Genomic DNA, 12,948 nt, shown 5'->3' on the forward strand with positions numbered 1-12,948 from the left:
AAGGACAAACCAATTTTTAACGGAAAAGTATTTATTCATGCACAATAGACAATGCGTTTCAGGGGCCCTGGCCCGCTTCCTCAGGTCAATTAAAGTGCCAACAATGTTGTCAGCCGTGCTAGTAGTGACCTCATTTCATAGTACATTGCCGGCTACTGCATAATAAACAGTTGGCCTCTTCCCCTCGTAGGTATGTGCAGAGTAGTACAGCACTCGTTCTCTCCAGCTTGACACATGCATTCTGAACAACCAATCACTGAGCCCAATCATGGTCACATGGTGTTAGGAGTAGCAATGTAAATCTCAATATCTTAACCTTCTTAGCGGTATGGACGAGCTCAGCTCGTCTATTACCGCCGGAAGGCGCAGCTCAGGCCCCGCTGGGCCGATTTTCACAATTTTTTTTTCAAACACGCAGCAAGCACTTTGCTTGCTGCGTGTTGATTCCACTCGCCGCCGATGCGTTATCTGCCGCATAACCGCCGACCCCACCCCCACCGAGACTCCTGCGCAGCCTGGCCAATCAGTGCCAGGCAGCGCTGTGGGGTGGATCAGAACGCCGTATGACGTCATCACGATCGTCGCCATGGCGACGGGGGAAGCCCTAAAGGGAAACCCGTTCAGAACGGGATTTCCTTATGGGCGAGTGCGCTGGCGGCGATCGAAGGGGTGGGAGGGATAGTGCAGGGAGGGGGGCATCATGTAGCTAGCGCTAGGCTAGCTACATGATAGGGTAAAAAATGTTTTTAAAAATACTGCTGCGCATGCACCCTGGCGCTCTTAATAGAATGCCAGGGTGGTTAAAGGACACCCCATGTGACATGATGATAGACATGTGTATGTACAGTGCATAGCACACAACTAACTATGATATGTTCCTTTTTTTACTTTCTCTGCATGAAAGAGTTAAAAATCAGGTATGCAAGTCACAGTTTCTGTCTGGGTCGGGACCGGTGCGGACTGTTGCGTAACCCTCACTGATAAGGATTTACAGCCATAAAACACTTTCCTGGCAGAAAATGGCTTCTGAGAGCAGGAAGAGAGAAACAATCGGCATGGGCAATAGTTCATAGATTTTAGCTGTGGCATATGTCAATTAATGTGTCATTGAGAAGAGGCCATAAAACAGTAAAAACTTAAAAAAATTAGATGGAAATGTAAAATAAAACTGTTGGACATCTAAAAAAGTCATTTTTAGAAGAACGCGGATAGGTACAATTGTTTATCTCATCATTTTTTCTTTCACCTCGGATGTCCTTTAAAGCAAACATGAATCGAAAACAAGCTCATGAGATAATGTAATTCATTGTATGTGTCATTTTAATCGGGAACTAAAACTTTCCTGGAGTATTTCATGCTTATTTTGAATTTGAGGGGCTGCTATTCTGTGTAAACAGCAGCCATGTCAGTGTGGCATACAGTCTAGTCCGTTCAGCTCACATACTTAGAAATAATGAAACTTGAACTTTGTCCATACTAACCTGTTATCAGCAGTGTTTATTAAGCCAGACACAAATCTGCATTGCATCAGATGGTGGGGCAAAAGTGTGCGTCAGCTTAAAAGTCTTAGGTCATCACTGTATGTGACATACATGCGTACATGAAGGGGACATGGAGGAGCCCATTCCAGGTCCCGGGGGGGGGGGGGGGGGGGGAGGTAGGGCCAGCAGTGTGTTAAGCCTGGTACACGCTTTCAAATATTATTGGCCAATCACTGAGCCTTGTACACGCATTCACTTATGATTGGCTAATGATTGTCAAATTTTTCAAGATATAAACCGTGGCACCCCAAATGTAATTGGAGTAGGTTGCTGCTGTGTGGAGGATGAATCCTCACATCCAGAAAGTCAATATTATAAAAGTAACACAGCGCAGATATACTCTTCTCCTTAGATGTGTATCTCTCCACTTCTCCACCTGTATGCACTCAGTGTGCGAACAGAGTAAACAGGGATACTTTCAGTGGAGTATATGTGTTCTCTTTAATACTGGATAAAAGGCAATACAGGCAATTCGAGATAGGGCACTTACTTCAAGAGGGTCCCAATCCACTTAGGACCCTCCCTGGCTAGTTGCGCTTCCCACCCAATGTGGTACTAGAGGCCCCTCCACTCGATTCTGTGTCCGTGCTGCCCGCTCCTGTCCCGACTAGTTTCGGCTATTGCCGTCCTCAGGGGAAGAGTAGATCTGTGCTGTGTTACTTTTATAATAATGATTGTCAAATGTTACCACCTAATATGAACAAATTCTATAGAAAAACTATCATACCATATGGAAGTGATAAATTGATAAAGGATTAGCCAATCAAAATGAAATGTGTGTACCAGGGTTTAGGGTGTGTATACACATCCAACTGTGCTTGGCCAATGGTTGGACAACCACTTCCATGTAGTGTGAGAGCTTACCTGCAAAATCTGTTCATAGTATTCAAAATAAATCGGTGGTCCCTCATGCTACATGGAACGAAGTGGTATAATTGGCCAATCATAATTAGACAAAAAAACTGAGCTAGCACAACATATTTAGGTACATATTCTGAATAATAATATTCGGTAGGGAACTTTGGGTAAGTAAAGAGGGAAAGGGTCATTGACTCAAATTATAATAACAAACAAGAGAAGAGCAAGAATTTCCCCTTTGGTGTAATTTAGGATCAACACTCTGTGCTACAGCATTTTTGCAAATCTGTATTAGTCAACAACAATAAAAACAGTTAAACCAAGGCATGGCCACCCAGGCTACCAGGTCCAAATAAGGTATACAAAGCTTCCTATATTGTTTCCAAACTCCATCAGTACTCATTGGATCTGTACTGTTGGAGTTTGGAAACAAAGTAGGAAGCTTTGTATACCTTATTTGGACCTGCTAACCTGGGTGGCCATGCTTTGGTTTTAACGGGTTTTTTTTTATCGTTGTTGGCTAATACAGATTGATGTTGATCCTAAATTACACTAAAGGGGAAATTCTTGCTCGTCTTCTCTTTGGCCCTCATGCTACATTGGGGTGGTTAAAATTGACCAATCATTGACTATTCAAAATAAGCCTGGTACAAACATCCCACTTTGAATAGCCAATTTTACCACCCTAATGTAGCATGAGGGCCACAGATTTTGAAAACTATGAACAAATTGTGTAGGTAAGCTCTCATACTACACGGAAGTGGTAAGACTGGCCAGTGAAAATTGCATGAATGTACCAGGTTTAAATCTCACCCTGGCACTACTCAAACTTTTATTGCCGGTAAGGTATTAAAGGCTCATACACTCATACACACGTCCGACATGATGCACAACCAACCTCACAACACGACCAACCGTACAACAAGCTGTTTACAAGACAAGTACGTACACACATGCCAGCCAACCATCTTGGTTAAACACTATGGGCTTGATTCACTAAAGCGTGCTAACACAGCACGCCTAAAAGCTTTGCATGTGCAAACTAGGGTGCTAAGTAGTTTGCCCGGCAAAACTGTTACTGATCGCGCGCTATTTGATGCACGCGAAATGTTGCACTGTGCGCATGCAAAGTACGCTTATCAGGCTATTTTGCATGCAGACGGTGCGAAGGTTCACGCACACCGCGCAGCGCAAAGGTTTGCGCGTATATTAGCGCGTGCAAAGGCATTTTGCATGTGCTAAGGGGCTTTTCACTGGCATGCTAACACTTAGCATGCTTTAGTGAATCAAGCCCTTTGTGTGCAAGCTAAAGAACAAACTGCAGATGTCCACATTCAAAAACAACTCCAAAGACTTGTACATGCGTTCCAACCTGCATGATAGTTGGGTAGATTGATCCACCGGTTGGATCTTGCAAACAACCTGTTATCAGCTGGTTATCTTGCTGTTTGCCAGCCGTACATACACCCAACTTATCTCCCAAAAGGCCAAGTTTAGAAGATAGTTGGGCAGATTGTTTGGACATGTGTGACTAGGCTTAAGACAAGTATAAATCCATTGTTACAGTCATGTACAATACTTAGAGAGGAGCTGTCAGCCATACTATCTCAGGACAAAAACACATATATATAAGTAGATGAATACTTGCTCTACTTATACAGCATATGTATTGCACTGTCCATATTTTGATTTTAGTGACTTTTCTACAGTAAAAAAAGAGAAAATACTTCTTAGCATTTCTATTTTGAAGCTAATCCTGATGTAATTTCCTCCCTTACTATCCTCTGCCTGATTTGCCTGCCCTTCACTATAGAAAGTGCATTGTCTCAGCATGAGAAATATTGGCCTATCAGAGAGGAACAGAGGTGTGGGAGGGGAAAACAGGAGGGAAAGAGGCTTCAACCAATCAGGCGGCATTAGTTAAGTCTGAGGGGAAGTATAGAAGCAAAAAAGGACAACCCAGCATGCCCTGCAACTTCCTTTTTGTGTACCAAATTGTGTTGTGTGTACCAAATAAGAGTCAGGTAAACTGGGGAATGATCATTTATCCACAAGAAAAATAATAGTGATATTAACTTTTGGATTGCCTGGTTAGCATCCTTATTACTTGTTTGCCAGATGTAAATAATGAATTTATTTTTGATTTTATGCCCAACAGTTACTCTTTCATATTTCCCAACTCTTTGAGATAAGAAAGAGGGACAATTAAGCCACACCCCTGTCACTCCCCCAATCATGTCCCAGACACACCCCTAGCCACGCATACCATAGAGATTTCATAAGAAAAATATGTTATTTTATAATTCAAACAACACTGATCCTTTCTATACTGGTTCATTTTCTTTCATATCAACATTTTAAAATAAGAAATATATCAATTTAAATAATGGGGATAACGTTTAGGGTCAATTAAGACCATTTCTCTGTAGAAAAATACATATATTTCTATAGATCTGTACGTCAGTCCTAAAAGAGGGACAAGTGAGCAGGAAAGAGGGACAGAGTTCCCAAAGAGGGACTGTCCCTCCAAAAGTGGGACACTTGGGAGCTATGCTCTTTAAAGAGAACCCGAGGTGTGTTTAAAGAATGTTATCTGCATACAGAGGCTGGATCTGCCTATACAGCCCAGCCTCTGTTGCTATCCCAAACCCCCCTAAGGTCCCCCTGCACTCTGCAATCCCCCATAAATCACAGCCGTGCTGTGAGGCTGTGTTTACATCTGTAGTGTCAGTCTCGGCTGCTCCCCCGCCTCCTGCATAGCTCCGGTCCCTGCCCCCATCCCTTCCCTCCAATCAGCAGGGAGGGAAGGGATGCAGACGGAGACCGGAGTTCTGCAGGAGGCGGGGAGAGCAGCAGACTGACACTATAGAGATAAACACAGCCAGCTCTGACAAGCTGTTTGTCAGCAGCGTGGCTGTGATTTATGAGGGATTGCAGAGTGCAGGGGTACCTTAGGGGGGTTTGGGATAGCAACAGAGGCTGGGCTGTATAGGCAGATCCAGCCTCTGTATGCAGATAACATTCTTCAAACCCACCTCGGGTTCTCTTTAATGTGGCTTGCTTGGGTGCTGGATGAACAGTTGGTGCCATATCCAGAAATGTTGATTTCAGTGGCTGTCTCGTTATCTACGGTACTTTGAATTTAATTCAAACCACAAAACCGGGAAGTCAGATGTCTAAAGCAAGGACTTTATTGCTCGTCATGCAGCTTGAAAATATAGAATCAGTATCAAAGACATTCCATTTAGTTAAAAATTAAAAATACCTGCGGAGAGGAGTGCTTGTGTTACATGCAGTATATATGCAGTGCTGTCAGCTGCTACATCACAGTAGCGAGGATTACTGACATCCAGCAAGTCTCATTCCCTCTCTGTTCAGAATCGCCTTCTTCATACTTTATGTACCTTCACCAAAGATTGTGCTTATATATGTGAAAAAAATCTGCTTATTGACAACATATTTAGTAAAGATAGATGTACTAAAATACAGTATTAGCAATGCATTCAGTCCTGGGGGGGGGGGGGGGGGTTTACTTATGAAAGTGAAGTTACACTATAAAGGATACCTGCACTTGCATAGTGCGTTTGTTCTAACAGTTCCTCATAAGTCCCCCTTTTACCCTTGAGAGGCTCCTTGGTAACTGATGGGTAGTAGTGAAGGTCATGTCTATTGTCTAGGAGAACTCATGGGGAAGCATGTGGTTCGTTTGATCAGCTAATAGATCTTCAGAGAGCTTTGATTTGCTGTGATCACACGCAACTTCACCACGTGATCTTGATGAGCAAATCAGAGACTTACATATCTATCACCTGACCAAACTGATCACATTCTTCTGCATGAGTTCTCCTAGATATGACCAACACTACTGATAGGGATGGTCAATGGAGAGGTTGTCTACAGGAACCTAGGAGAACCGTGGCACCCACCTTACGTGACCACTAGGGGCCTGTAATGTTTGGCCTCTAGCATTTGTGATGTGACACAGGCACCCCAGGATGGAAGACCCGGCATTGGGCAGAAGACACGTGAGGAGGCGGCGGCAGATAGGTGAGAGCAAGCCCTGCTACTGCGTCACAAGATCGAACGCCGCTATAGGTGAGTTTGGGCACATCATTTACACTGACTTATCAGGCAGACATCTTGATTTAAAGTTTGCAGTTCCCACCAGAGCCAGTTGATCTATTGGTTAGGGGATGTGTGAAGTGCAGTGAGTATGTGGGCCCATGGGGACGAGCACCACCATTTCAAGATTACGGATTCAGCGACAAGTGAGTATGACACATACCCATACTCACCTCCACCAAGGCTACCGAACAGCAGTGAATGGGGATTGTCATTAAACCAAATACCCAACATAATTTATGCTTTAGCTGGTTTGGGAGACATTAAGGGCAGTATTGTGTCTTTGTGCTTTTCCTTCCCCAACCTTGCATCCTCATGACTGATCCATAAATTATAAGGGTAATCTAGTGGTTGCATAGGGCCAGAATCGTGGTTTTTGTACATCATGCTGCAGGCCATGACAAAGGCTGATGACAGCCAGCAAAGCCCTGGTGCAGGCTGGCCTTCCATATCTAGAGCAGGACCATCCACAAGGCAACCTAGGCAGGTTCCTTCAGCTTAGTGGATGTGAAGGGGCCTAACTACATTATTTGACCCCTTTCTCACCTCAGCCTATCTAAAAGGACAAGAAGGTGGAAGCAAAAGCTATTACTTGACTAGGGCCCTTTTGAATCTTAATGCATCACTGCCCATAGACCACCTTTGGCCACCATGTATAGCATACCCTTGGCCACAAAAAATGGCCTCCTTGTTTCACAAGAGTACTGTGCCCCACCAGAAAGCAGACTCATAAATGGCTGCCAGAGCCCCTGTCTTGGATATTCCTGTGTGAGACTAGAACATAGGGAAATAGCACCAACATACTACATCCTGAACCCTTTAGCATTTCTCCCAAAGACCAATCTCAAATCCCTAAAGGTCATACCTATGACCAGATTTTTCTGAAAGATTCCATCTGAATAATAGACTTCATTTTCGAGCTTTCCAACTCGAAAAAGCAACCGTAGTAAGACTTTTGCTGTTGCTTCTCTCCAAATACCATGAGTAAAGAAAAAGGCTAGTACTTGGATGAGAACTGGGCTATCTGCTAACTTCCTTTATACGATTTCCTGTCTGAGGGTTAAAGAAGATGCCTAAGTCATAGGGGTCTGAGATGATCAATTACATTTTAATTTTCTGAGTTTTGTTGCAAATTTCCTGCAGCTTGGAGGTGGGCTAATCCAAACTGAATTGGCAACATTTGCACCAACCCAGAGACTCTCATTGATCATATCTGGTGGGGCAGATAAAATCAGGGCAAAGAAAACTAGTGCGCAAATCATGCAACTGCCCAGAACGGCCAATCGCAATCCTTATTTTCTATAGCTGAAGCCTGATTGGGGAACTGCATATGTTTTTGCACCAATTTTCTCTGCACTGTTCTTTATATATCAGCCCCACGGTCTCTTTTGGCCATTTTATGAGAGTTTGTATCTAGACACAGACTAGACACAGTGCCTTGTTTTTTGTTTTTTTTGCTTTGTTGTTACCCTGGACCTACTCCGCCTTTACACATCAGAGATGGTCAATGATATTTTAGTAATTTCTGATTGCATGCAGATTTAAAGTGTAGTTGAGGTGACATGAGACATGATAAGATGAACCTGTGTAAGTACAGTGTCAAGCACACAAATAACCAGGCTGTGTTTATTTTTGTGCCTGAAAGAGTTAAAAGTCAGGCTTGCAAGGGAAAGTCTTGTCCAACCCTTGTTGGATTATGGTGTAACCCTCACTGAAAAGGAATTGCGGCCATAAAACTTTTTCCTGCAGAGAACAGTGTCTGAGTGCAGAGGATAGATTAAAAAAAAGGTCAATAGCTCATGTATTTTAGCTCTGGGAAACTTAACAGACTGCAATTAAGCAAAGACAATAAAACATTAAATCTACTTTGTAAATGTTTAAATATAAAATAAACCCATAGGATATCTTAAAAAAGTCATTTTAAGGGGTAGGAGGATAGATACAATTCAGTTTTTCACCTGGGGTTCACTTAAAGGACAACTGTAATGAGAGGTATATGGAGGCTGCCATATTTATTTCCTTTTAAGCAATACCAGTTGCCTGGCTATCCTGCTGATCCTTTGGCCCTAATACTTTTAGCCATAGCCCCTGAACAAGCATATGCAAATCAGGTTTTTCTGACATTATTGTCAGATCTGACCAGATTTGCTGCATACTTGTTTCTGGTGTGATTCAGATACTACTACAGCCAAATAGATCAGCTGGGCTGCCAGGCAACTGGTATTGTTTAAAAGGAAATAAATCTGGCAGCCTCCATATCCCTATCACTTCAGTTGTCCTTAAATGGAAGCTTAGAATAGGGCCAATCAAATTCCTGATGAATTTAATTGGCCCACTTTTGAGCTGCATACAATTTGCATAAAATTTGCATGCAAGCTAGAAAAAGTAGAATCTCATTGACCATCTTTGTTCCTCGCTTATCAGGCCTGTCTGTACCCTGATAAGGAGGAGGAGAGGCTACATAGGTCCTTGTTTTATGAATTCACACCAGTGCACAAGGACACCATGGGGGCCCTACAACAAGTGGTTTTCTACAGAAAACGTGGTTATATCCATTTGAAATTGCATTGGCGGTCTGCTGCTATTTGGTCAGTTGAAACACAAACAGGTGCTCCTATTACAGTCTCAGTCTGAGGATAAAATGTTACCATCTTGTTTCATTTCACTCCCGTAACCATCGTAGAGGAACCTGATACATTGTAACAATGTCACAAAGGTTTGATGCTGGAAATTACAGCACATACATTCCTCTACTTGAGATGGTGACAACACACGATGTAGACAATCAAGGCGATTAGTCTGCAGAAACTGCAGACCTCTAACTTTCGTACTCTAAGTTCTGTAGATAGAGTTTGTTAAGCTTCCAGCAGTGTGTGCCACCGGCAGACCTCTTGACCTTTGGATTCTTTCATTTCCAGCCAATGACTTTGCTCCTCTTCTCCGCTACTGTTCTGACCCAGGGATATCCAGCCAATCATTTCCTTCCTTTTCATGGTTCGCCGATTATAGATGGAAATCATCAAGGTGACATCGGTGAGCTGGAAAAGGGCAACTTGGAAAATAAAAGTTTCTTTGTAGACCGGGTTAGGTTGTCCTCTGCGTACGGAAGTTTTGCAGCGCGACAGTTCATGGCCCACGGAGTTCAGAAGGCAAAGTTTTCCATATGTATCTGTAAGTAAAAAGCGGAGAGTTTTAGCTATATAAAAGAGTATATCCTGTACAGGAAGATTAGCCTTCCTGTTGTAAACAATATATATCTCATCTAGTGATGACATGAGGCCTTGCGTTGAGTTTGAGATAAGCATAAATACCTTTTGTGGATCATTAATATTTCTACCCTAAAGGTAGGGCCGGATTTACCATAAGGCACTGTAGGCACATGCCTACGGGTGCCTGATAAAGGGGAGGCATCTTTCACTCCTCCTCCTGAATGCCTTTCTGTGTTCTTTCTTATGAGAGTGTAAATTAGGAGTTACTCACCCAGCTCTCAGCTTTCCACTGACGAGATCTCCCTTCAGTCAGAGGCACCTCTAGCTACTAAATACAGAAGTTCCTCTAGCTACCTTACACAAGCTACTTAATACTGAGGGTACCTCTGGATACCAGATGATAAGGGATACCTGTAGCTATGACGGGTAAAGAAAATAAGGTAGAGGTGTCAGCTGGGACAGTCAGCATACTTGTAGAGTGGTTTGGCTGATATTTGTAGATTCATGGAGGGCGAAGTCTAAGGCACCAGGACATCTGTGCCCATAGGCTTCTGTGAGGTAAATCTGGGCATGCCGAAAGAGATCCAAACAGCTTTTCTTTTCCTGCAGTTTGCCCTGGTTTCTAATAGCTGTAGGAACTGCTAACCCCCTCCCCTGCCCTCTGCCCTTATTTATCCAGGAAAATGTGTAAATGTAATCAATTGTGTACTGTTCCTGCTTTTTCTGGGTGGCCATAAATAGGATTGCACACTGTGGCACAAAGAGGGATCCCATCGCAGTTCCCATCTGCTGCAGATACTGTTCCTGCTTTTCTGGATGGCCATAAATCAGATTGCACACTATAGAACAAACAGGGATCCCACTGCAGTTCCCAAATGCTGAAGGCACAGTTCCTGCTTTTCTGGGTGGCTATATATTTGCACGCTTTGGCACAAACTGGAATCCCATTGCTGTTCCCATATGTTGCAGGCAGGGATCCTCTCCAAATGCTAGATTATTCTGATTCAGGATATAAGTAACTCTGAGTTTATATTGGTATCGTTCCTTGTTTCAGGTATGCAGAAGCTTTGTGTACTGAAATTCTACATCCATAGCTAGTCAGTCTGGTACGAGCCTTGTCTGCATCCAGATTGCTTGGGAGACCTGCTGTTGTTCTCTACACTCTCTTTTAGTATGTTCTATGCTTGTGGGTGTATGTTTATGATTGTTTGGTTATTTCAGTAAAAAATCAAAGAGAATTGAATAACTGACCCTTCAAAAGAAATCTTTCAAGTACATTCAGCCAAAATAGGGCCAAGCATAATGTGAATAAATATCCATTTTAAAGAGGAACTTTAGCAAAAAGGGGAAGAAAATAAATCAATACATTGCAAAGTGAGAAGTTAAAAAATAGAAGAGAGATCAAGAAATTATTGATATTCGCCATGTGAATTTTTCATATTGTTTTCACAATCAGCCTGTACATCATCTTTACTACTGGCAGACATAAAAAAAGCAGACAGCACCCACTGCTATTATCTATAACCACATCCACTAACACTGCGATAGGCTACAAGGTTGTTTTCTTTCATACATATGCACAGAGGTAGATACTGGTTGGTTGCTTGGCAGTTGGAAACAGCTGTTATTTCCCACAATGCAACAAGGCTCACAGACAGGAAACTGTCAGGACCTAAGCCCTGACATCACGCTGCGGGGGTTTCACCACAATATTAGCCATACAGTTCCCCCCTTCCATGATGATCTATTTGAAAAAGGTAAAGATTTTCCGTGGAAAAAGGGGTATCAACTACTGACTGGGATGAAGTTCAATCTTTGGTTACAGTTACTCTTTAGCAACTGGTGGTTAGATGTATTTATATTCCTAAATGTCTGTTGAGGAATTAGGTCAGCTGTGTGACTGGTCCTTTGGCAATGATAGTGACAATGGCAATGATAGCATAATCAGGCTACCCAGGCACAGGATGGTCAGTAGCATCCAATTAGTCCAGGCATCTGGGCAGTATCGTTATGTGTAGTAATACTAATAATATCTGTAGATTAATGCTGTAACTTGCCAAAATGTGTCAAGCAAGGGTCTAGCATACAGTGCAGGGGAATATTAACGTGTATGCAGGTCAATACTGTTCACAGCATGTTGTGTATGGACGTGTATAACCGTCAAGCTGTGTTATAAAACATTTGATATGATCATACCAGCATCTTACAGCTGCAGATCTCATGTTTGGTGCCTTAAATTAAAGGACAATTATCAAAAAACGTGCTTTTTTTCTAACAAGTAAAATTTGTTTTAATAAACGTTAATATTAAAATACACCTTTTGTGTATTTTTTTTTATATTGTCCCTATACTTAGACGTACCATATAGTATAGTAGTGTCAGCCCGTTGAATCATCTTCAGGGGGAGATTCCCTGTAAAGAGCTGTGTGACAGCCTCTATTTTCAAGCCCACCCCCAGACAGGCATTGTGAAATGAGAAGACCAATGCGATCTCCTCAGCTCAACACCAACCTCTCCTCAGCCTAACACTAACCTCCCCTCTCCTTAGCATAACACTAACCTCCCCCTCTCCTCGGTCTAACACCACCACCCCTCCTCTGCCTAACACGAACCTCCCCTCTCCTCTGCCTAACACTAACCTCCCCTCTCCTCTGCCTAACACGAACCTCCCCTCTCCTCTGCCTAACACGAACCTCCCCTCTCCTCTGCCTAACACTAACCTCCCCTATCCTCTCCCTAACCTCTCTTCTGCTTAACTCCCCCCTCCTGTGCCTGACACTAAACTTCCCAAATCCAAATCCAAAAAAGCTTTATTGGCAGGACCAAATACATTTAGCATTGCCAAAGCAAAACAAAACAAAACATTAACATGGGGGGGGGGGGGGGGAATCGTGGGAATAAGGGAAGGATAAAGGGGGTTGGGGAATATAGTCCATAGGTGTGTGGAGGATGTAAGGGACAGCATGGGGGACTGGGATATACAGTCCATAGGGGGGTATTGGGGGGGGGGGAATACAGTCCATGTGGTATCATGTTCCTCTCAGTTGGTGGCAGGCTGTGACATATCGGGCAGCTATTTGCATGGTTGTTTCCTCCTCCCCCAGTAGGATGTAGAGTTTCCTCTCCTCGTCTGTGGAGGTAAAATCCTGGATGTGGGCGGAGAGTCTCTGGAAGTGGGCGGTCCTCACAGGTGCATATTTGCTGCAGTGTAGCAGGAA

General features: G+C 43.2%; 1 protein-coding gene across 4 annotated transcripts in view; it reads right to left on the reverse strand.

Moving 5' to 3' along the window:
- Positions 1 to 5,586: 5,586 nt before the first annotated feature.
- SYT16 (synaptotagmin 16) overlaps positions 5,587 to 12,948 on the reverse strand; it is a 150,673-nt gene continuing 143,311 nt past the window's right edge. For all 4 annotated transcript variants that reach the window (XM_068254278.1, XM_068254277.1, XM_068254276.1 and 1 more), the window contains one exon: positions 5,587 to 9,690. In XM_068254278.1, the coding sequence (XP_068110379.1) occupies positions 9,377 to 9,690 (314 nt within the window). In that variant the 3' untranslated portion in view covers positions 5,587 to 9,376. The remainder of the gene's footprint in view (positions 9,691 to 12,948) is intronic.

Source organism: Hyperolius riggenbachi, chromosome 9 (genome assembly GCF_040937935.1).
Source record: "Hyperolius riggenbachi isolate aHypRig1 chromosome 9, aHypRig1.pri, whole genome shotgun sequence".
Lineage (NCBI taxonomy): Eukaryota > Metazoa > Chordata > Amphibia > Anura > Hyperoliidae > Hyperolius > Hyperolius riggenbachi.